This window comes from Agelaius tricolor, unplaced genomic scaffold (assembly GCF_023055355.1).
Source record: "Agelaius tricolor isolate 1412-34295 unplaced genomic scaffold, bAgeTri1.0.p SCAF_36, whole genome shotgun sequence".
NCBI classification, from domain to species: domain Eukaryota; kingdom Metazoa; phylum Chordata; class Aves; order Passeriformes; family Icteridae; genus Agelaius; species Agelaius tricolor.
The window spans coordinates 3060235-3083843 of record NW_027269296.1 but is presented as its reverse complement, the minus strand read 5'-3'; the positions used below and the strand labels follow the sequence as shown (position 1 = coordinate 3083843).

Genomic DNA, 23609 nt, shown 5'->3' with positions numbered 1-23609 from the left:
ATTCAGCTCCAGTCAGCGTTTCCCTGTTTGTCCCCCAGCCTTTCCCGAGGGAATGCCTGGGATGCGCATGTCCCTTCCCCACCAATGTGACTCAGGAGTGTCACCCCGACATATTCACATTGCTTTTATTTAGGTCTTCTGCCAACAGTTACAGGGTAACAGACACTTGGGACTGCAAAGTCGAAGTTGCAAGCAAAAATCAGGACCAAGGCAAAAAAAAAAAAAAATTCACAAAGGCAATTAAATCAAATCCAATATAAATACAATGTTCTGGAGCTCTTTAATCATACTGCTTTCTTTAATAAAGACGTGGTTAGGATCTTACAGTATTTTCTTTTGGCCTAATCCAAGGATTTTGTTACTCTTCACCAGTCTTAATTCCACACATACAAAAAAAAAACAACTGATATTCAACCTTTAAAATATAAGCCATATTTTCTTAATAAAATAAGTTTTGTGCTGCTGCTTGTTTAGTAAGTACTGTACATCAAGTGTTCACGGCTATTTAACAAATGGACCATACAGAGTTCAAGCTAGAGCAAAAAAAACCCACAAGAAAAATAACAACCCAAACAGAGCGTCCTGTAAACACCCTATGTACAGTCCCACACTTGCTCATAGAAAGGAGGTACGAAAGGGGCTGGAAATCAAACACAAAAGCACTGGAGTCCTGGAAATTTTCTTTCACAACTATTGAAGTGCAAATCACTCAGGCAAGATATGAATTTCACTTGTTTATTGCTCTCCTGCTGTCTGGCTTCCCTTCCTGAAACAATCACATTCTTTTATTTCACGCTGATTTTCCAAGAAGAAAACCTTCCGCGAGGCAACACTGGATGCTTGGGCTGTTTGAGACATCGTGTGTGCGATCCCAGAACACCCCGACTTCCCTGGAAGCTGCGGGAAGAGGGCAGAGCAGCCCTCCCACCTCGTTCTGCTCAGATATGAGATAAGGGAAACAATAGCATTCTACAGGTAAATGAAAGCTACTCCTCTTCCCACAGAGCTGCATGCACTCGGCAACGCTTCCAGAGACTCGGAGCTGATCGGGATGCCCGTGTGGGGGTTGTGGCTAACTACAGATCCTGATATGTACCTGGGGTAACACCTATCTGCTACAGGGAGCAAAACGCACCTCAACATGCAGCTACTCGTTTGCATCTCAGACAAGAGAGGGGGAGAAATGCCGATGCCAGAGCGCGGAGAGGGCACGGTGCATAGTCCGGTATAGAAAACATGCGGGTCACTCCAACCTCTCTAAACTTCTTCAAAGTGGAAACAGGGTTTAAAGGGCACAGCAGCTACTGAGTTTGGCTTTTTTGTTTATCCAAAACCATGAAAACCCAACGCAGAGGGTGAAATAAGGGCAGAACACGATCTGCAAGTCAACAGCTGAGAGTTTCAGAAGCTGTGAAGCTTTTGTGTAGTTAAAATTGCTGTTAAAAGTAGGTGCTACATCAGCAAGTCTTCATTCATAGTTTTCTATGAACAGCCACCTTACAAATGAGTGCAAATCTTAAAGGTCCATTTTACATTTCAAGTCTCAAGGTTAAAAAAAATTGTTACAGAGCAACAAGCTGTTTCTGTAAATGCCCACACTATCTCTTTTCAAATGGTTAAAAATGGCACGTGCTATGCCACAGCTACTAAAAGACATTTCAGAATTCTAGACCCAACTAAAACACTAAAATTAAAACGAGGAACCAAAATACCTTTGCCCCTCACTGCAGAGCAGCAGCCAGGCGCGTTCCGGTGTAATGCTGGTGAACAAACTGATTTGCAGAGAGAACCTTGACCTTGACCCCGATTTTATTCTTAATGAGGAGCTTTCTAACACCAGGTGAGCGGGAGCAGCCCCTCTGAGATTGTTTTGCTTTCAATGAACATAAGTCAGAGTTCGGAGGATGAGATGGAGGTGCTGATTGGTGTCACTATGCAGGCACTTGTGTAGAGGAATGTAGGCTTCTCATGTTGACACTTAGTGTTGATGTGTTCCCTACGCTCTAAAAGCCTTCCTAAGAGTTCCCTATCTACTGACCACGGATAGGTCCTGGTCTCCTCCCCGTCACCTTGAGGATATACAGCAGTGGAGGTTGACACAAGGTGCAAAGGAGGATATGAACCAAACAGTGTGGTCTTGAGGAAAACAGGACTGTGCTAAATGTAGGATCTTCACCAAACGTGACATCAGTGGGCTCAGCACTTAGTTTGCATAGCATAGTGATGTTGTCACTGTTCACAAACACGTTGCCCCAAAAGAAAATGGGAAGAGTGAATTCCCGGGGTTAGGAGAGCTCAATGGGCCAACATGACCGGTGTGGGTTTCATGAAGGCAAGGCAAGTTTCAACGTCAGAAAGTACAAACCAAAGAGGTGGAGATGTGCTTCTGTCCGCGCGCGGGCCAGGGGCAGCGCTCGCGTGGGGCCGCCTGGGAAACGCGTTCGGCAGGAAAATGATACCAGAGCTCTTCCCCTCAGAACGTGGCAGGAGCGTGCGCCTCGTTTGTCTCTTGAAGGAAGCGCTGTGAATACTTCATAGAAAAAAACCCAGATAATGTGCCCGGATGATATCAGTACTGAGCTGCCACCACGGCCCCGCCACCGTGCATACGGTCACTGTGCAGCAAAACGGGTCTGAAAAGCAGTGACCAGGTTCCTGTGGGGAAAAAGGCTGTTTTCCTGGTACAAGCACAAATCAGGAGCTTCCCCCCTGACAACAACAGGGATTTCATCATTCTAAGGAACAATCTGGTGTGCTTTCAGAATAAAAACCCTGGGCATGAGAGCAGTGTGATACCATGACACAAAGAGCAGCAAAACCTAGCAGCAGAGAGGGTGAGAGCCTGGAGGTGCTGGAGGTGGGGACGTGGTAGGTGGGAAAGCAGCCTGGGCAGACACGTGCCAAATGCACACAGGCAATGGGCACTGTGGAGCACCCAGCACTGCACAGGCTGCAGCACTCACGGGACAGAAACGTTGGAGAGCTGTGGTGTGAGCACACAGCCTCAGGAAGTGTGGGGATGTAAACTCTGAGAATGTTAATGACTTGTGGATTTTGGCAACAGACTCAATATCGTATAAAAATAATGTTTAGTAAAAAAATTCCGGTGTCCATCATAAAAATTAGGGGGGGGGGAATAAAAGAAAGAAAAACATGGATAGCGCTTTCTGTCCTAATGGGATGGAGATGCCCCCATTTGTCAGAAACAGTTTTAAATAACAAGTAGTACATTGGAAACAAAAATGGGTCAGCAGCCATTAAACGTGTCCTGTATGAAAGTGCACATCTTTCAAAGGGGTTTAACCACCGTGAGGTTGTGATCTGACACAAACTGCAACTGAGGACCATAGAAATTAACTCCTTCCGATGGAAATATGGACCACCATCAAGACAAGATTACTAGTTTCCTTACAAGATTAAAAACATTGAAATTTTGCAGCATCATAGTAAGGCACTCACCCATGGAAAAGTCTGTGACTGTTGCTTTGAGCGGCAGCAGCTGACTAGCTTGTAACACGAGGAAGACAGTTTTCAGTTCTGAGCTAAGTGCTAGGGTGCCTTACATTATCCGGGGGGAATTACTCAGGGGCGGGGAACTGTTAGTGTTACAATTCTCCTATAAACTAGTTGTTTTGTTTTTGTTTTTTTTTTTTTTCCCTCAACCCATTAAAGCATCTCATAATCTAAAATATTAGTTTTATAAATCTAGTCTTCTGTTTTAAGGCTCTAAAAATCCCCTCCCCCAACCCCCACAAAAAATACCTACCAGCGCCTGGTGGGCAACGGAGGACCAAAGCCGCCAGTTCACAGTCAGGAGTCTCTAGTATTGCATCTTAAAAATGAAAACCTGCTTCCGCCTCCCGGGAGTTTTATCCCTTCCCTTGAATGCCTTCATGTGTTTGGTCAGGTCAAAATTTTGCAAAGCCAGAAAAAATTAAAAAAATAATCATCATCGTCATCAGTCTCTTCCAATCCTACAAAGGTGTTGGATCGTTCTGTCCCATGGTGCTGGTCTCCTGCCTCAAGTCGACACTGCCTGCCCTGCAGTGATTTCTCATTGGAAAAAAAAACAAGGTGTCCCAATGCTTCCTTTTTTGTATGGCTCCTACAAATCTGAAAGCTTTCTTGAGTGAGGTAACAAAAGTTAGGCTTTCAAGCAAAGTACATGGTACGTAAAGTGTCCTGATGAACCTGCACAGCCTTCGCCAAGGCCTGGGGGTCTCTGCCGTTGCTCTGTCCAGATATATGGCTGCCCTCGCCACTGAAAATCAAGGAAATCACTGCATAATTATTTCATATTTTCCCCCCAGGAACACTGAGAAACTCCCCTGGAGATGGGGATTAGCTGAGTGCTGGCAGCACAGGAAGTCACCTCACTGCAGTGCACAGGGATGCTGTGCATGCTGGTGACTGCCTGTACTGCAGATTCCAGCACCTTGAGGCAGCTGGAAATGCTCAGACACCCCAGGAATGCTCCCACAAGCCTGGGATGAGCTCAGGATAGGATTTAACTCTCCTTTATCCCCATTCCCCTCTGCTGGGCCTTAAGAGGATGCAGCTACATGCAGTTCTTCCCCTAGAAATGCTCTGCTGCAGCACTCTCAGACACAGGCACTTTCAAACATCAAGATGCCCTGCCCATGCCTGGCTCTGCCCTGCTAGAGCCACGGGCTGTGCCCCTCACCTGTCGTGCTCCTTATCCACGAGGTGGTACCGTGCCCGGAACGCCACCAGCCGGGCGTAATAGGCTGGGGCTGGGATGGAGACGGAGCGGGTGCAGCGCACGTAGGTGTGGCACAGCTGGTACGTGAGGATCTGCAGCTCGTCTGCTGTGAACCGGTTGTCATCCCAGAGCACGTAGTAGTGGGACGGCCGGCTGGTGCCCTGGGAAGGAGAGGGCCGGTGTGAGAGGTGCTGCTGGCACCTGGATGCAGCTGCCTCAAATCCCCATCAGCCCCTCCCTGAGCTAAATGATCTGCCAGGCAGCCTAGGCAGGAGGGATGCCTGTGCTTCCCTGCTGTGAGAACCCTACACAGCATGGAGGCAGGAAAGCCCTTGGCACCAAGGTGCAAAGCAGTACTAATGCTGCTGCCTGGTGCCTGTTCCCTCTGTGCCACACATCCCCCACTGCATTCCCCACTGCATCCCCCACTGCATCCCCACTGCATCCTCCACTGCATCCTCCACTGCATCCCCCACTGCATCCCCCACTGCATCCCCACTGCATCCTCCACTGCATCCTCCACTGCATCCCCCACTGCATCCCCACTGACCCAGGCCAGCTCCCGCTGTCTGCACAGAGGAGGGGAAGCCAAGCAGTCTCCCTTCTGGAAGCAGCTGCAGATTACACGAGTGCAGTTTTTCCAGTCCGGTTTCTGACTAATCTTGGCTGCCTGCAGCCAGGCAGCTGCAGAGCAGGCAGGGACGGCTGGCCTGGCTCTCCCGCCCACGGCCAGACAGCAGGTCCCTGCTGATGAGCGGGCGCCCCGGCGAGCCCGGCACGCTCAGACACCAGCTGACAAGCTGCTGAATTGGCTGCTCTGATGGAGGAAAATCTCTTAGGAGAGACCCTTGGCTCCAGGAGAGAAACCGAGTACGTGCCACACAATGCAGTAGCAGCACAGACCCTGCACCTGCTTGCCAAACCACCGCAGTGGCAGCTCAGATCCAACTATCCTCAAATCCTGGCTGTTGACAGGGCCAGGACAAAGTCATGAGGACAATCTGTAACAGCAGCCAAAAAACCCAGCATCATCCCAAGAGCCAGTGTTGGAGCACGGTACCTGAATGCCTGCATGACTGCACAGGTAGAAGTCAAACTCAAAGGGGTGGGTGATGTTGGTATCCACTGTTGTTCCTGCTGGGATGTTCCCACTCTTTCCAATCTGCAGGGAATAGAAAGAGATCCAAGCACTGCAGAGTTTGGTTATTTCCAATTGCCAAGAGTACTGTCTTTAACACAGCTGCCCTGCCCCAGGACCATGGTAGAGGGTCCCCATCTCCTTTTGAGATGTAGAGATGGTCTCCAAGTGCCCATTCAGGGGGGACCGAAGCAGCTCATCCTACTCTGCTCCCTGCCCAAATAGGCCTGCTGGCATTTTTTGCAGGCATCAACACCAGGCATGACATGGAGACATAGCCAACAACATGGGAAAGAGAGCAGCAGGGTAAGGGCTGGGCAGGGGCCCATCCTACTGCAGAGATGAGGAAAACACCAGGGATCTCTGTAGAGCATGTGCTGGAGTCTGTGCCACAAGATACTCGGGCTTTTATATCCTGATCAAAAACTGTCCTTAGTTCCCAAGATTAAATCTTCCTGCTCATGTGGAGCAGTCTGGTTAGACTCAATCTTACCATTAAATTCAGATGAAATCTAGGAACAGTGACAGCAATCAATGTTACTACACAGCAGACATGAACAAGCTGTGAGCAAGCAAGGGGTTATTTAGACTGTCACGTCAGCAACTCCAGCTATCACCAAAACAACAGATGTTTTCAAGCTGACAGAGGCTATTTCAAGAGTCACCAGGATCATCAGCACCCAGTAACTCATAATAACACCAAACAGCTGGCTGGGCTTCTAGAAGCAGACTAATCCATGTGGCTGTAGGAGTCCACTGAGCAGCACGTTTCATTCAGAGCAAGCTCTCCCTGCCAGTGGTGAGATTTCCCCTCGGAAAGCCAGGGCTGGCTCTTCCATCAGACAGGGATGAATCAGCCGCCTCCAGCCCTGGCACCCTGCAGCACTCACCCTCTCGTTCTTGTCTGCGCAGAAGAGACGGGTGTGATGCCTCTTCTGGACGACGATGTAGGTGATGCCAGGCTGGTAATCTTTTTCCAGTTTGATGCAGGCGTCTCGGATTGCCAGGAGCTCATAGTGAAGGATCTGGAGAGACAGAGAACACAGAATGAGGGGACACATCAGCACCAGCTGTCTCTGAGCACCCTTAAGGAGCCTCATGGGAGCTGGTGCAGCCCCGCTGGCCAACAGGGATCTGGGGGTTCCTCACCTGTGGGAGCTGCCCCTCAGGAACACCATCGCGGTAGAAGATGATCCTGGTGGGTTTGAAGCGTGTGGATTTGTAGAACTGGATGAGGAGCTCCCTCACCATGTAGGACAAGTCCTCGATGATCTCCTGGCGAGGACGCTGCACGCGCACCGTGGCACAGTACCGGCTCGGATGGGCGTCCATGCTGCCCACGACCTGCAGCGACAGACAGACAGACAGACAGACAGACCATGTCTTACACCAGGAAGGACAAAGGGGATGTGGGACATTCCCAGCTTCCACCTGTTTCCCACACAAACACCTGGCTATGGGCAGAGCACCTGAACTCACGGATCAGATGGGACAGCAAATACTGTACAGGCAATCAGTGCCCAAAAGGGACATCCCTGGTCATGGCCACATCCTGATGTCACACTCTGCCATGCCCTTTTAAACATTTGTGGGAATTTCCACTGAGACAACTTTGGTGGGTGCCACTGAATGTCGTGGCTGTGGGGGACTGCTGCTGCTCTGCCCTTGCTTCACTTCTCCTGCCTGGCAGTGAGAGGGAGTGGGGCTGCCCCAGACAGCCACGGGCTGCCCAAGGATGTGGAAGGTCGAGTCACTGTATGGCAGCCATTGAGCAGGGAGTTCCCACTGCAGTGCAGGCACACCTCAGAACACGCCAGAGCAACAGCTCAGGGGCAGCTGGACTTGTCTGTGACACAGAGCTGGGGGCACAGTGTGAATCAAGAGCTGGCCCGTGTTGGGGAACAGACACCCAGCTGCCTCACTCCCCACACTCAGCAGTGACTGTGCTGTGTGCCCCACGTTCCCTGAGCAGAGGGAAAGCACCACAGACTCCACATCCTGAGCAGTGTGAATCCGCTGCCCCTGCCCTCTCCAACACTTTCACTTTCACTCTGCAAACAGAGCTCTGGGACTGGGGCTCCCCCACTAGAAGCAATGTGTATAATAGAAACTGTTTCTTTAGTTTCAGCCACAGGCCCACTGCTATTGTCCAACCAGCAACACACCAAGGACATGGTCAAGTTACTTCAAAGGCTCTACCCTTCTCCTCCCCTGTAGCTTCAAAAAAGCTTTCACAAAAATTAAGAAAAAAGCCCCAGTGGTCCTGCACAAACCACAAAAGATATTTTCAGAGGGGAAGCTCTGCTGCCAGGAAACAGACTGTTCTGTCCCACCCACACCTACAGCAAACAGCCCAAAGCCTTTCCCAAGCCCTTCTAATTAAGAAAAAAACACTCCTCCAAAGACGCATTTGTATGCCAAGGAAAACCTGAGCTGTGAGTCCTGGAAAGTTAAGAACTTAATAGGAAAATGCTGACGTGCTTATCCTGCATGGCAACGAGCACAGGGCAGTGTCTCCCAGCCCAACACAGGGCACAAGCTGTCCCTGGCCCTGCTGGCACGGAGCAGCACTTTGCTCCATGGATGCTCATTTTTAATTTGAGAAAAAGGCAAATCCTCCTGCACAAAGGGCTCAGAAGCCCAGTCACCCCAGTTTCCTCCATGTCCCAAACCCCAGCTCTCCAGCAGGGGGAAGGTCCCTGAAGGGCTGCAGCTGGACAGGTATGCTCCAGAATAACTGCATGCAGGACCAAGCTCCTGGCACTGTTAGGGCCACACTCGGGGTCAGCACACCACGAGCCCCATCTGGTGGCAGCTGCCAGTCTCCCTGCAGCTCCCAGAAACTGCAGCTTCTCTGCACGGAGAGGCAGGAAGGGATTGGGAGGAAACTTCCCAGGACTCAGATAAAATCATCTGACAGGGTACAGGCCCACCCTGAGAAGTGTCATCATGGGGGCAGCAGTAACACATGGACACGTGAATCCCATTCCAGCTCCTGCATCCTGCAGGGTTTTGGGCACCAAGCTGTGAACTTACAGCTGTTATTGAGGGTTTCTTCCCATCTCCTGCTGGCGGGTGAGTGACATCAGCTCCAAGGAAGATCACTGGCTGCTGAAAGACGGCAGAGCTGGTTGGAGAGGAGAGAAAACAAGTAGTCAGTTTTTGGAACCATCTCCATGTGATGTACAACCCAATGGAGATGAACAGATGATATCAAGGATATCTCCTGACCTCCAACTCTGGCCTGGACACATCAACACCTCATTATCAACAAGGTGGAACAAGTTACAAACTCCCATTTCAAAGAGCTGCTTTATGAAGGCCCCCTCTTCACCATGTAAACCAGGCAGGCAGCACCACGAGGGACTTGGGGTACCACCCCAAAACTATGAGAGGCAGTGGCCATACGAACCGCTGGTGAGGCACAAGGATGTTGTTGATCCCGCCAAGCTTGACGTTGATCTTGAGGCAGAGGTTGGAAAGGGTCTGTGGGGAGGTTTTCACCACATTCTTGACCTGGACGCACTGTGTGGCCATTCCCAGGAGAGTGTCCCCAACACGCTTCACTTCAGCTGTGGACAGAGGAAGCAGGTGAGCACAAAGCAATCAGCCTTGCACCAATTCCAGCAGCACCCTCGGGAATGAGGAGAGACAGCCCTGCAGGAGGCAGCCCTGCTGAGCCAGCCCAAAGCCCTTCTCTGTGTGCTGGCCCCAGACTCACCGTACACAGGTGTCTTCCCTGGCAGGATGACAATGATGAGCTGAAGCCCTGAATAGGTGTTCTTGAGGTGTCGGAACATGGGCTCCACGCTGTCTGCACCCTGGGCGTACTTGCAGAAGCAGGGCTGGCCCTGGATGGGCATCCCGGCGTCCTTGGAGATCTTGCGCAGCTGGTCTGTGAAGTTCCTGTGCCGGGAGGAGAAGCTGTGAGCCCTGAGCCAGCTGTGCCACTGAGCCCCACGGCCGAGTGCTGCAGCACAGCACAGAGACGGGGCCATCAGCTCTATGGCACCCAGCACATGCATGGCACAGGAAACACAAGATCAGCACATGACAGGGCTGAACTGTCCCCTCTCAGTGCCCTCTTACCCACATACTGACTCTTTCTAATGCAATGGAGCTCAGCCCTTCTCCCTTAGGAAGCTGGAGCAGTGGGGAACAAACCTGCTGCCTGCGACAGCTGATTTCCAGGTGACTGCAAAGCTGATGCCAGCCTGCACTTACCACAACTCAGCCACACTCTGGATTTTTGGAATGCCAAGGATTTGATGCCATGAGAGCCAGAGGGAACACAGGGCTCACAGCTCTGCTGCAAAGGGATCACGGGAGGAGTGCGGTGTCACTCCCACCTGCACCCAGGTACTGCACATGTGGACACTGAGCTCTTCCAAACCCCAAACACTGACCATGCCAAACACACAAAGCGCTCACCTCGATGCATCCACTCTCAGTCAGGAGAAACCTAAGGCCCCAGAAGAATCCAAAAACAAAGTGACCATTTCCCTAAATCAAATAAACTGTTCCTGCTCTGTGTCACTTTGCTAGAGAAACATATTCTCTAAACTACCGAAGCTTTTCAGAAAGCCCAAAACTTCTCTGTAATAACTCATGGGAAGTTAGGATGCTTCCTACATGAATTACATCATTTCAGATTATTAGGGAAACTTTTAATCCTCAGAACCCCTTCTCTCTGCAGAGATTCAGACTAGAAGAGTTCAATACAGCTTTAAAGCTGGCAGTTTCATCTCCCAGTACTGCAGCTCCCTGATGCAAAGAGTAGATCGAGGAGAGCCTGACTGACAGCTCACAGGTACTCACTCCAACCTGGCAGCTTTGTGATGGCTTAGGGACCATTTGCAGCTGGGACAAACAGGCTCTTTGGATAAACCAAAAGCAACAGGAACTGGACACCTCACATCAGATTGGTACCACAAGCAGTGGAGCTCCCTGCATGTCCAGCAGTGGTGACCCCCAGTCCCCAGCTGTGAGCAGCAGTGTGGCTCTGCAGCCACGGCCCCTCTGGCTTCCCCCACCCACGTGGGCTGCCCCTTTCCTTACTTCAGCACCTCCTCTCGACACTGCTTCTGCGGGGCAAAGCAGGCAATGGCCCAGACTTTGATCTCAATGCCGTTGTAGAACTGCTTCCCTCGCATGTCCCACACGCCCTGGTTGGGAGTTGCAATGGCCCGGTTCTGCAAGGCAAACAGAGGGTCAGAGCACAGCCACAGCCTGCCCGGCCCCGCAGCCCCAGAGCCCCTGCGTGGGCTGGGGCTGTGCTCCCTGTCCCAGTGCTGGAGCTGGAGCTGACTCCCTGGCAATGGGCAATCCACAGCCTCAGCTCCTCAGCAGTGACAGAAAATTCACCCGAGCTGCCCTATGCTGAGCACCCCTCTCCTCTTCATCTCATCACCAATGACTCTCAGCTACAACTTTCAGAACCAGTTATATTGCAAAAAAACTCAAAGCCAAGGCACTTTGATGAAACATTCCAGCTCTAACAACTTTTGCTCAGAAGCAGTGTTTCCAGGTGTGGACAGCATCTCCCTGCACAGTGCAGCCCAGCCCAGGCAGCCCCACTTACCCGGCCTCCATACTGTAGGATGGGAGCTGGCAGGACCCGCCCTGTCACCTCTGTCATATCATCCTTCACCTTGATCCCAAACTCCTGAATGTATGGATCCAGGTTGTAGCTGGCATTCTTCATCTGCAGAGGGAAGGAAGGGCCATGGGAGGGAGTAAGACCAACTGCTACATCCCAGGCAGCTGCAGCTGGCCAGGAAATATGGACACCTGAAGCCCTGTTCTCCACAGAGCTGCAGGTAGAGCACCTCTGACAGGGCAGGTCGAGCAGATCAGCACTGAGGCCCAAAACCTCTCCTGCACTCTAACCCATGGAGACTTGATTTTGAAACACACTAACCAATGCAACTAACAGCACAGTCTGCTCCTGAGATTTAAGAATTCAACAGGATGGTTCAGACTGGCAAGAAACTTATCAAGAGTCCCAGAAAGAATACCAAGTGTCCCTGGCTTCAAAAGCCCAGATGTACGCATTTGGGAAACAACAGCCCCGTTAACCAGTGGCCAGGCACAGGGTTCCTGTACTGCAGCTCCACCACACAGAGCCCCACATACACCACAGCCAGGGGTGTGTCTCGAATCTGTTTCCCATTTTTAGTTCCAGCTCCCTTTGGATCAGGTTCCATCAGTGCAAGGGCCTGAATCTGCTGCATGTGCATCTCTTTGATCTTTGCGTGATCTCTTTGAGCCGGGCTTACCTGTGCCACTGTCCATTACATACACACAGGCACCTCTGCACAGGGATGCAGTGAGAAGAGGGGGACAAAACCCCACCATTAACCTCACCAACACCTCCTCAGCAGGTCACAGCTCTCCACCACAGAGCAGCTGAGGAGCAGGACCATGACAAAGTCCACCATGGGCACGATGCCATAACCTGCCATTGGTGCCAAGCCCCAGCCCTGCCCCTCCAGGGACTTGTGCCACATACCAGGCGACTGATCTCCTCCTGCCTGTCTGGGGCAGACCTGGCTGTTGCTTTTATCATGGTTGAGGTTTGATTGTCCGTGAGCTTCTTGATACACCTCTGGCCTGCCACGATGTTACACACCTGCACGGGGAGGGGACAGATAGCAGCCATGTGTTGGGGACAAGTAAGACATGAGGGGACCCCAGCTGAGCACAGCCCCAAACCACAGGTGCCAACACTCACCTCCAAGGGAAGGTACGTGTGTTTCTGTTCCTGGCCAACCTGGAGACAGGGCAGGTGAGGGTATTTCAGCTGCAGGTTGTATTTCTGCTTGAAGTACTGAGCCACTGTGCACTCCACTGTTTGACCACTCTCCAGCTGCAGTGGGAACCTGGCAGAGGCAGGACATAAGGGATGCACCTACTCAGAACAGACACTTCCAGACCTCAGGTACTATGTACTGTGGCTGGGAAAAGGGAGCTGCCAGGCTCCCACCCTGAGCTGCCATACAACAAAATAAAACATCAGGGCAGATGTTTATTGCAGGACCTGCCATATATGCCATGATTGGGCACAAAAGTACAACAGTGGCACTCAGGAGGGCTTCTGTGCCTGGTGTCCTCTCTGGGAGCTGAACTGAACTCCAGGGAAAGGCTAACTGGCCTCTCCAGGTACAGGACAGCAGTTGCAGGGAGGGCAGATGGAGGCAGGAGGGGTTTCCCTTCAGAAACAGGGGAAAAAAAAAATCAAACTTCCTGGCTGCAGGGCTGAGAGGTGCCACAACACAGCTGGAGTGCAATACCCATCCTCAGCCAGCAAGAGGTATTCCCAGCTCCATAAAGAGCTCCATGAAAATGCAGAATTGACCTGATATTCTGTAGAGAACCAAAATTAAAGGAGAGCCAGGCTGACTACATCAGCGAGGTGCCACATTCCTCCTGCGCTTGCCGAGCCCCAAGGCTGTGACCCATGGATGCTGGTGCACAGGAGACACTGAGTGGTGCCCAGGCCCAGCCTGCTCCCAGGCACACGCAAAAAATTCCAAGGCAGACACTCGTGTTAGCCCCTGACAAAGTCTCTGCTCTGGCAGTGAGTATTTTAAGAATGAAGAAAACCAAACCCGGAGGTAAAAAGTAGGACAATTCCTGGCATGTCAGCTCCCGCCCGCCGCCGCACTCTGCCTGCCAGACACAGCATCCTCTGAGCTCCCATCTCCCTGCATCCCACTCCACACATGGCACAGGGCTGCAGAGCCCCACACACGTCTCCTTTTGCCATCAAAGACTGGAGCTTCCTGTTCAGCTCTCCCTAACGACACCAGCAGCTGTTAACAAGGAGAGCAGTGTGGATTTTTCCAAGGGCATCTGCCCACCCGCCTTACGTCTGGTGGCTGGCTGGCCGTCGGGTAACGTTACACACACGGTATTTCCTCTTCATCTGCCCACAGTGGGTCACCTCCACCTTCAGACCTGATGTGAGACAGGGAGACACAGCACAGTCATGGTGAAGATGGGAGCAATTTCCCTTTGCCCAACTTCTCCAGGACACTGTCAGCAGCTTCCTTAACTAATTTTCTGCTTACAGATATCCCAACAATAGCGTTTGGGAGGCAGTGGTGCCCCAGAAGACATTTAAAATGTGCAACCCCTGTAGCCCCACCTGGCTGCAGAGGCTAGGTGGGACACAAGCCACAGCCAGTGTCAGGGGATGGGTTCCAGAGCTCTCTGGGGGCTCTACCTTTGATCTCCTTGGTGAAACGCACTCTCTGTGAGTCCGTCAGGGGCTTGGGCTGCTCGTCAATGTTCCGGATGTCCAGCACCTCACACATGAACTCGATGACAGGCTGGGCTTTGTAGAAGGCAGTGGCCGACACTGTGGGACAGACATCACAATGTGTCTCTGCTCTCAACCAGCCTTCCCAAATACACCCAGCCTTCCCACTGCAGCTCCCTAGCATGAGAAATAACGTCACCATCGATGTTGAGCATCATCTTCCACATGGCAGGCCGGACTGACTGGTGGAAGCCAAACCAGACCTCCCTGCCCCCTCCCAGGGGGTGGTAGTAGCCTTCAGGGGGGGAGAAGAAGGAGCGGCCGACTGGAGTGTACCTGTGAACCAGGGAACCTGTGAATACCTGTGAACCATGTCAATGGCACACACTGAGCCCACAGCAGCACCCCCAGACCCTCGAGCTGGCACTCGCCCTGCCAGCTGCTTCACTCTATTTCTTTCACAGGAGCACCCAAGGACACGGCTGGCACAGCTGCCTCCTCCAATGACTGTCAAGGCCAGTACAGCAGCCTGCCAAGGGCAGCAGTCCCCTCCCCTCCCTGGCACAGCCCCATTGTCCCTCAGTGCAGGTACCTCATGGAAGCCAGGTGCCTCATGGCAACATCCAGTGCCTGCACGGACTCCAGTGGGACGGGGATCTGCCCGCTGACCAGGGCCTCGTGCAGCATGCGCCAGCTCACAATGGCCATCCATTTGATAGAGACTTTAAATATCCTGTCCTTGCCTTCCCCCGGGATCGTCACCTCAAAGTCAACCTGGGTGCAGGAAGGAAGGGACAGTGACCATGGCATCCCTGCAGGGATGAGGTGGGGTCATTCTCTGCTGGTCTTTCCCAGGCAGGAGGGAGGTCACAGTGCCCACATGGGGCTCGCTGCCCCTCTTACCCGCTCATTCCCAATGGGTAAGGCTGTGACAGTGTAGATGTTCTTCTTCCCATCATAGACTGGTTTTCGGTCACCAAAGATCTGTGGTTTGAAGTGCTGCACCATGTACTCCACAACTTCCCTACGCAGGCAAGACAGAGGAGCAGGAGGAGAGAAAGGGAGAGGTTTGTTTTGTCACTTTCTTTATTGCCTGATACCTTCTGCAACCTGTCCAGTCCACCTCAGCCTTTCTCCCTAGGGCAACTGAGAGCAGAGCTGAGACCCATGGAGCAGGAAAGCCCCTGGACAAGCAGCTCCATGCCTTGTCCCACAGCTCAGTACGTTGGTTTTGGCAGAAGGAGTGTACATGGCACAGGGGAACACACAGTGGCTGGAGCTGCCTCAGTGTGACCTGCTGCTGAAAGCACATGCAGCATCTGCTCACCGGCCCTTGGGGCACAGAGCTCCCCAGGCTGCAAGGGCAGGAGGGGACAGGCAAGGAAGAGCACATCAAAAAGAAAAACAAAGAAAAGTACATGATGGCCCGAGGTCTGGGCTTGCTATTTTTAAATCAGGGATTGTTGCCAAAATAGCACAGCTGCTTCGGAGCAGCAGGGACTGTGCTGAGGCTCCGGACCCCTGACGCTCCCAGGCCAGGAAGCAGCACTGGCTGCACAAACATGGCTGGGGGGTCCAGCCACCTGTGGGCATAATGCAGTGCCATGACCCCTGCCACTGCTGTGACCCCTGCCATAATGGTCACCCTAATGACTTCTACTGCAAAGACAGAGACAGACACTTAGAGAGTCTCCCCTAGGAAACTAGAAGCAGGGAACAATGCCAAACCTCTAATACTTGCCTTACCTGTTGACTCTGCGTGGACATTTATCGGGTTTGATATCCACTTCATAATGATACACATCGATCTTGGGAATGTCCACTTCAAAGTAGTTGGCCAGGAGCTTGATGGGCTTCCCAACAGTTCCTATCCCAGGCCGACGTGGTGCTTGAAACACCTGCTGCAAGGGGGGCAGGTATGCGCCTGCAGCTGTGGAAGAGAGCACAGGTCAGGAGGGCTGCCAGGGACCCCATACTCAGACAGACAGACAGATCTCACAGAGTCACAACGCTCTCCATCACCACATCCTGAACTGGAAGGTGTCCCACTACCCCTCCTCCTGGCAGGAGGTGGCAGTGGCAGAATTCAGAGGAGCACACCAGGAAGCAGCTTCCCTGGGCACCATCTGGGGAGCACTGGTGCCAGCCAAGCTGCTGAAGGGCAGTGCCAGGCACAGGGGCCCCACCAACTCCCTTGGCACAGGCTCCAGCACTGCCACCTGCTATGGGAGAGCAGCCCCAGCTCCATCATCACCATGCCCCTTTCCAAGGGGATGCAATTCCCTGGATACTCTGTCCGCAGGGACATACAGACACATGCGTTTCCCCTCCATTCCCCAGCAAATTCCAACTCACTGCTGGAGGGAGGATGCCACAAGAAACAGGAAATGCATTATTCCATCTGCACTACACAATTGTTGAACTGCTGGATTTTGCACAAAAAAAATCCCCCAAACAAATACAAACCAATCCCAAATCCCCACTTGAAGCAGTGTGGGGACCTGTAAAAAGGGAAGTACCAGTTTTTCCACAATTCCCATTACACAGACTCACTTATGAAGTTTGGGAGATGCAGGATGGCACCAGCACATGGCTACAGGACTGAGCTGCATTTCTAAATCAACAGCACCCTTGGACTCAAATGAAAATATTGCCAAGGAATTATTTCACCCCACTGCTCCCTGAGGTGAGCTCTGCCCTTCCTGCCCCATTCCCACTTTGCCCATCTCCACCCCTCCCAGTCTGCACCTTCGATTTGTTCCTCAACCACCGTGAGGTCCGAGCCAGCTGGGCCGGTGCGGGGACCGAGTGTGGGGGTATTGGGAGCGCTCCATCTGCGCGGCCAACTGTCCACGTCGGCCCACAGGCAGCAACCCAGCTCCAATTCAAGCTCCTGAACACATGGTGCTTTTAGCACCCCTTTCTCCCATCCACTTGCTTTTTAAATCCAAATTTCCATTCCAGGCTAAAAATACCAGAAGCAGAAAAACAGCAGAGCAGCAAACTAAGCTTCAAATTTGCCTTTTACTTTTGCACCCAAACTTTGCAAGACTTTTCCTGCCCATGGAAGGCCGCCTGTGCTGCAGGACACTGAGGGGATGGGAAAACTCTTGTGAGCATCCAGGGGCTGAACTGCAGAAGTTAATTCTCCAAAGCCAACCTCTGCTCCTGCTTCTGCCCTGCAACAGGAGCTCAAAAGACCCAAAATCTGCTAGAAGCCCCAAGCCGGGGCTCACCTGGCCCCAGTGCCTCCTCAGACAAAGCAGCACAGGACTTGGAGCAAGGTGGGGATTCCTGAGACCCTGCAGGCACTCACAACTGCCCCAGGACAGGGTGAGTGCCAGCCGCCCCCAAAAAACATCTGCGCTGCACTTCGGAAGAAGCTCGTTTGAAGGAACTGATTTTCAGATGAGCTGCTGCTGGTAAGTCATGTCTCCACATGATTAGCATTTCTTGGCAGTGGCCAGCTCCCTGGCTGCGAGCTGATGCATTTTTAAATCATGGCTCACAAGCAAAGAGGTATTTGCCAGTGCTGCTGGAGCCTCCCAGTCCCTGAGTTTGAGTGAGGAACCAGACTGCCCACCTGCAAGATCTGTCAGGGGACGGCAGCTCTCCACTGCCTTTGCTGCAGCCATATCAAGGCCAGCACCCACAGCTTCTCCTCCTCTGGATCATCTCACTCCCCAGACAATCCTGGCAGCCGTGTGTGAGCAGGACCACACGCAATTCCCTGTGCCCGTGGTAACCCCACAGATGCAGGGAACACAGGGCAGTAGCCACAGTTTGACAGCTGCTCAGTGGCACTTGGGTGCCCAAGAAGAGCTAAAGCCAGTTTAGGGCTGGCAGGAGTTGCAGAGGTGTGACCAATTTGCCCCACAGCAATCTCACACTTGGCACTGCTTCGGTCGCTCCAAAACTAAGGCTTATCCATGCAAACCCTTTTGCCAGAGCATCCCCAGATGCTTCATGAACACAACACCCCGCAATTAGGCTCATGAATCATAGCTGAAGGAAGGAGCCAGCCTCTAGCAACACAAAAGTTGGCTCAGAATTTTGATTGGGCACAGAAGATACAGCAAACAAGAGTAAGATAAACGGGCAGAGTAGCCAGAGGGCACAGGAGATGCTCCGCAAAGACCAGGGCAGGACCACGACCAGCATCGAGGATGGGCAAGTTCACCCCTGGGCTGACTCACAGAGTTTTATTTTGGTGACCACAACACCCAGTCCCTGAATGTTGACAAGCCAAAGCAGCTGCCCAAGCAGCACCTCCAGCATGTGAGCCAGGCTCTCACCCAGCCTTAGCTGCTTCAGCCCAGGTGGGATAGACCCCAAAACCCTTTGCTGAACATGCAGGCTTGGCTTATCCTTTCACATGCTACATTCCTGCCCTGGAGCACTCAGGGTCCCTCCATGATTTGCCTCAATGAAAGCCACCCTTCTCCTCGGAGGATGCTGCCAGGGAATCCCCGATGGACATCTTGGACAGACAGACATCTCAGACAGACATCTCAGACAGATATCTCAACTGTCATCCCCAGCCACCTCATGCCTGAAGCCGGCTCAGGCAGCAGCAAAGGAGGCAGCCAGAAGAAGCCTCGTTAAAAAGCTACCCAGAGTGCATGGAAAGAGGGGGGCTCCAGTGGCACATAGTGGGGCTCCTGCAATAGGGGGGTTGGCTCCTGCATACCTCGACTCTCCATGGCGAAGCTGCACAGGCTCCCACTTTGTCATGTAAATGCGGGCGCCGGGGCCGGGGGCTGCAGGGCGAGTGTTGTTCCTGCAGCACAATGCGGCCAGTGAGCGGGATGAAATCCGCTGCCATTAGAAATTCCGCGGCCCGGGAGGAATCACAGACTTTCGCACACAAAGCCGTGCCCTGGGGACGCGCCGGCGGCGGAGCATCGACGCCCTTGCACCGGGTACCGCGGGCAGAGACGGCGGCGAGGGCAGAGCCACCGAAGTGAGAGCAAGTTTGAGGTAATTAGCGCTGGAATACGCTTTGTTTCTGTTATTTATTGTAACAGCTGGGGAACACGACCCGCTGCCCAACAGCTGCCTGCGCCGGGCGAAGCCGCCGGTGGGACGGCATGAAATTACCATGTCATTGAAATCCTCTCCAGCGCCGCATTCAGCCGAGGGGCCGCGGGAACGGGGCCCAGACAAAAGGGAGTTTTATTGCGGCGGCGGCGGCGGCGGGTCCGTGCCGGCCCCTCTCCGCACACCCACCCGCCAGAATACAGCCGGGAATCAGGGAGGTGCAGACGGGGCCGCGGCACAACAAACGCCACCGGACACGCAGCGTGATCCATCCTCACCCTGAGACATCTCCATCCTAAACCACCCCAGAGCTCCCCCGGGAAATGAAATCCCTGTCGGGGAGCAAAGCAAGGGGCAGCACCAGTGGGAAAGGCAGCTGCTGGGGAGGATGAGCAATTGGCATTCCAGATCTCCAGGCTCGACAGCTTCAAAACCACTGGCTCTAAGCAGCGACCAACATCATTCCACGCAGTCCAGACTTCAAAAAGCCCCATCTCAGCTCTGCCAAGCCAGACATCGCTGCCTGTTCCTCCCGAGTGACCTCAGCACTGCCAGGGTCATGCAGCTTTGAGTGCTTTTTGGTTTGACACCAAACTGAGTTTCAGCAGGTGATGTACACACGGGACAGAGGCTCCATCTGCAGCCATCAGAGCCGTAAACCTGTCTGTGCACCAGAGCCTGGCTGCTGAGGGCACAGCTGAGCTGCTCTGGTTCTGCCCTGCACTCGGGTGGCTTCATGCAAAAAATGAGCCAAAACGGGCTCTAAACGGTTTTACTACAGGACTGACATCTGAAAACTGCTGAGTTCTTCGTATCCTCACACTAAACATTGCAAAGGACACTGCTTGCTTCCCACCTGGAAATCATGGGTGACACCCTACAGTGCAAGCTATAAACCTGCCTGGCCGAATGGGTGTCCCTGCACCCTGGGATGTGCAGTCCCACAGGTTGAGCCAAGCAAGAGGGTGAAGCTGTGGGTGCTGCAACAGAGCCCAAGGAACAGCAGCAAGAGGGGTGCCAACTCCAGCACACCCACATGCAGGGGCTGTACTCCAGCTGCTCTGGCTCTGGAGAGCAGCGTGGTGATGCCAGCGGCACGGTGATGCCAGCAGGGTGGTGCTGGCGGTGTGGACATGGCTCAATCATGAGCTGACCCATGAGGGTTCTGCCAAGCTGGCTTCAGCTGTCCAGCAGCTCTCTTTTCCATCCCTCAGCCGGGTTTGAGAAACACTGGCACAGCAAGTGCCAGCACCCCTGCTGAGCACACCGGGTGACTCTGCTCAGTGACCCTGGGGTCCCCGCTAATGGTGCCTGGGCTGGGCGGAGGCTGAGACGCCCTGCCCAGCCCTGCAGGGTCTCCTGCTGCTCCTACACTGCCCAGGCAGCAGCCAGGGACGCGCAGAGCCGAGAGTCGCAGACAAAGGCGGCCCCCAGTGCCGGAGGGACAGGACAAAAGCGACGCCTCTCTGTGTCCCACCGCGGCCCTGCAGTGCCAGCGGCTCCCGGAGCGGAGGCTGAACCCACCCGTGGCTCTGCACGGATCGCCCTGCCCAAGGAGCAGCTTCTCTGCCTGATTTGGCTTCCTCCTCGCGTCTGCCATCTTAATAACTTGTCTGTGTTTTGTTCTTCCCAGGGTTTAGGGAGAGGCTGCAAAGAGTGTTTAGAGATAAACCATCCGTGCTGTGTCTCCAGGCAAGGTGCTTCTCCTGGCTTTGTTTCTCGGCCTAATCCCGTCCCAGAACCAGGCATACGCAATTTCGTGTTTCCTGAAGATAAAGAGCCCCAACAGACGGAGCAGCTTTGGGGTTTTTGCAAGGTTCAGCACAGGAAGACAACGGTTGAGATTAACAGCCTTTAGGAAGTTCACAAGGGATAAACTAAAAGTTGTGGGAAAATAAGTTTAGTTTTTAAAACCTCTGTGTGTGTGTGCTTCCCCGAGTGCTGCCTGTGGGTCAGATGTCCCGGGTTTCCCTGCTGCCTTTCCAAGCATCTCCATGTTGGGCACATCCAGGCACATGCCAGTTTCTGCTTTATTGCCCTGATAAGCCACAGCATCATCAGAGCTCGCAGGCAAGGCTCGGTCCATACTCAGGGGCTGGCACAAGCAAAGGGGTTCCACAGCAGGGCAGGATTCACAGCAGCTCTGACAACATGGGGTTCGTGAGTCCCCTCCCATGGGGTGAACCTGGGTGGGAGCAGATATCCCCCAGCCAAATTTGGGGACACAGGGGGAAATTCCCAAGGGTGCAGCAGCAGAGCCCTGCTCCCAGTGCAGCCCTCACAACCCAAACCGTCACCAAGTGCATCCCCATCGCAACACAAGAGATTATTTTAAAGCCTTAAGAGCATCATTTCAGGCTGAGGTAGGAGGGTGCCTGGTTATCTGCCTGGCCCTGAGGCAGCAGTGCTGCTATCGCCCCAAGGCGCTGGCAAAGCCTGCGGTGCCGCCAAATCACAGCTTCCAGAGGCCATAAATCAGCCCAAACACAAAGCACCCAGCAGCCAGAAGGTAACGCAGACAGAGGGAGATTTCTGTGTCACACTTTAAGTAAACCTTGTAAAAAGGACTGAAGTTTACAAACACTCAGCAGATTTATGTCAAAATCTCACCAGGCTGATGGGTTATGGAGGGTGGCAAACGCACCAACACAAGAGAGGCGGCAGGGCAGTGACTGCCGATCCCCGTGCCTTGTTCCTCGGAAGGGCAGCAGCTCCCCATTCCCATCGCCCCATGCCTCAGCAGGGCAGTGACCCGCGTCTCCATCACCCCATCCCTCCCTCTGCCTTATTTTAGGCACCAAAATCCTTCTGCGACTCAGCAGTGCAAGTTGGCGATGCTCAGGCCAGGCACAGAAGCGAGCGGCAGCCGATGCGACGGCCTAGGGAACAGCTCTCCAAATCCCCGCGGAGCTGCCCGGCACCAAGGGCACTGCCAGCTGCTCCCGTTCCCAGCCGGGGGGCGGAGGCTGGGGCAGGGGACACGGGGGTACAGGGTGGCTCTGGAGCTCGGCCCCGCGGGGCCAGGCTCAGCCCCGGCTCCGCGCATGCCCTGGCACGGGCAGAGGAGACGCTTCGTGCTGTCACAGCACACGGCGTCGCCGGCCTCCCGCCAGCTGCAGCCGGCGCCCCGCTCCCTGAACTCGGGGAACGGGGAGCTGGGGGATGGATGGGGAGCTGGGGGATGAAATGGGAGCTGGGGAGGCGGAAATGGCAGGGAAGGGGGTGGAATGGCAGCCGGGGGGATGGATGGGGGTGGGATATAGGGGGAATGGAATGGGAGCTGGGGGAAAGGTTGGAAAGCTGGGGGATGCTGCTGCTGCTTTGTGCAGAACAGGCCCCTTGAGCAGGGCTCGCTCCGCGCTCAGGGGACCTGCGGCTGGACGTGACCCCGGCCCTGTGCCCCCTCCTGCGAGGTTTCTGCGGGTCCCTCCATCGCCCCTTCCCCAGCGCCCTCACCGCTGCTGCTCTCGGGGCACCCGGGGGACGCGCCTGCCCCGCAGCCCCCCCGCAGCCCCGCTGCTCAGACCCGCGCGCTCCGACACCCTCCGATCCCCGGCATCGCCCCCGCACATCCCGCGCCGCCGCCACATCCATCGCCGCCCGCCGCGGTCCTCTCCGCACACCCTTCCACCGCGCTCCCCCGCCCCGGTCCCCACCCGGTACAGGCCCCTTGGCCCCCGCCGCACACCCGCCCCCCGTTCCACCGGCCTCATCCCTTTCGCCCCCCGCCGCCCTCCCGGCGCTCCCCGGCGCGCAGCGCTCCGAGCTCCCCATCCCCGCCGGCGGTACCTGCTCCCGAGGGTCCCGCTTCCATCCCATCCACGCGGGCGCCGCTCCGAGCCGGGGGCCGGGGCAGGGCCGTGCCGGGGGCCGGGGCCGGGCAGGGCCGGGGCCGGTGCCGCAGCCGCCTCACGCCCCTCACGCCGCGCGCACGCGCCGCCGCCGCCCGGCCCCGCGCGCAACAAAGGCGGCGCCCGCCGGCTCCGCCGCCATCTTGGGGCCCGCGGGGACCGGGGGAACCCGGGGGAACTGGGGGGCTCCGCTCGGGACAGCGGGGGATGCCCAGCCGGGGCCTCGCTGCAGCCGGGGAGCGGCGGAGCGCTGTCCGCCCGCCGGCGCCGGGGCCTCCCGCTGCGCCGTTGCCACAAATATTTATTTCGCGGGTTTATTTCGTGGTTTTCCTTTTTTTTTTTTTTTTTTTTTTGACGTTTTTTGACGTTTTTTGTTTAGCCGGACCGAGGAGGAAGGGCCAGTTCTTGTATCGACCGCTGTACGATCATTCCTGAAGTGCCCTGAGTCTCGCCAGGCAGGAGCAGGGCAGGAAGTCCCCGTGGCCCTGCTCCATCTAAACGCACAGAACCAGGCAGAGCATCCCTTTTCCATCCTGTTTCCCACCACGTCCCAGATCAGTCCTTCCCAAGAAGCGCAAATCCCGACCCTGTGCC

General features: G+C 54.4%; 1 protein-coding gene across 3 annotated transcripts; it reads right to left on the bottom strand.

The window, feature by feature from the left end:
- Nucleotides 1-111: 111 nt before the first annotated feature.
- On the bottom strand, nt 112-23109 carry LOC139602833 (protein argonaute-1). 3 transcript variants are annotated; one of them, XR_011683491.1, is made up of 20 exons: nt 22954-23109; nt 15871-16054; nt 15028-15148; nt 14717-14898; nt 14324-14460; nt 14089-14223; nt 13733-13820; nt 12595-12742; nt 12373-12492; nt 11443-11565; nt 10920-11053; nt 9583-9767; nt 9274-9433; nt 8898-8988; nt 7011-7205; nt 6752-6886; nt 5784-5885; nt 4685-4884; nt 3767-4261; nt 112-2655 (listed from the first exon to the last, which is right to left on the bottom strand). XR_011683491.1 is itself a non-coding variant. In XM_071453007.1 (19 exons), exons 1-19 carry the CDS (start codon nt 22976-22978, stop codon nt 4153-4155), a joined length of 2574 nt encoding a protein of 857 aa, XP_071309108.1. In that variant the 5' UTR covers nt 22979-23109; the 3' UTR covers nt 112-4152. The 3 variants fall into 3 exon arrangements, 1 of the variants encoding a protein (XP_071309108.1); XR_011683492.1 differs by having other exon boundaries at nt 112-2530; XM_071453007.1 differs by having other exon boundaries at nt 112-4261.
- Between the last annotated feature and the right edge of the window lie 500 nt (nt 23110-23609).

Bases quoted from the DNA above. Each gene is read 5' to 3' on its own strand.
- LOC139602833 (XM_071453007.1), bottom strand. From the start codon at position 22,978: ATGGAAGCGGGACCCTCGGGAGCAG. The intron at 14,224-14,323 runs GTGACGTTATTT...TCTGTCCCACAG, and splicing joins GATGATGCTCAACATCGATG to TGTCGGCCACTGCCTTCTAC. The intron at 4,262-4,684 runs GTGAGGGGCACA...CTTGATTTTCAG, and splicing joins GTGGATAAGGAGCACGACAG to TGGCGAGGGCAGCCATATAT.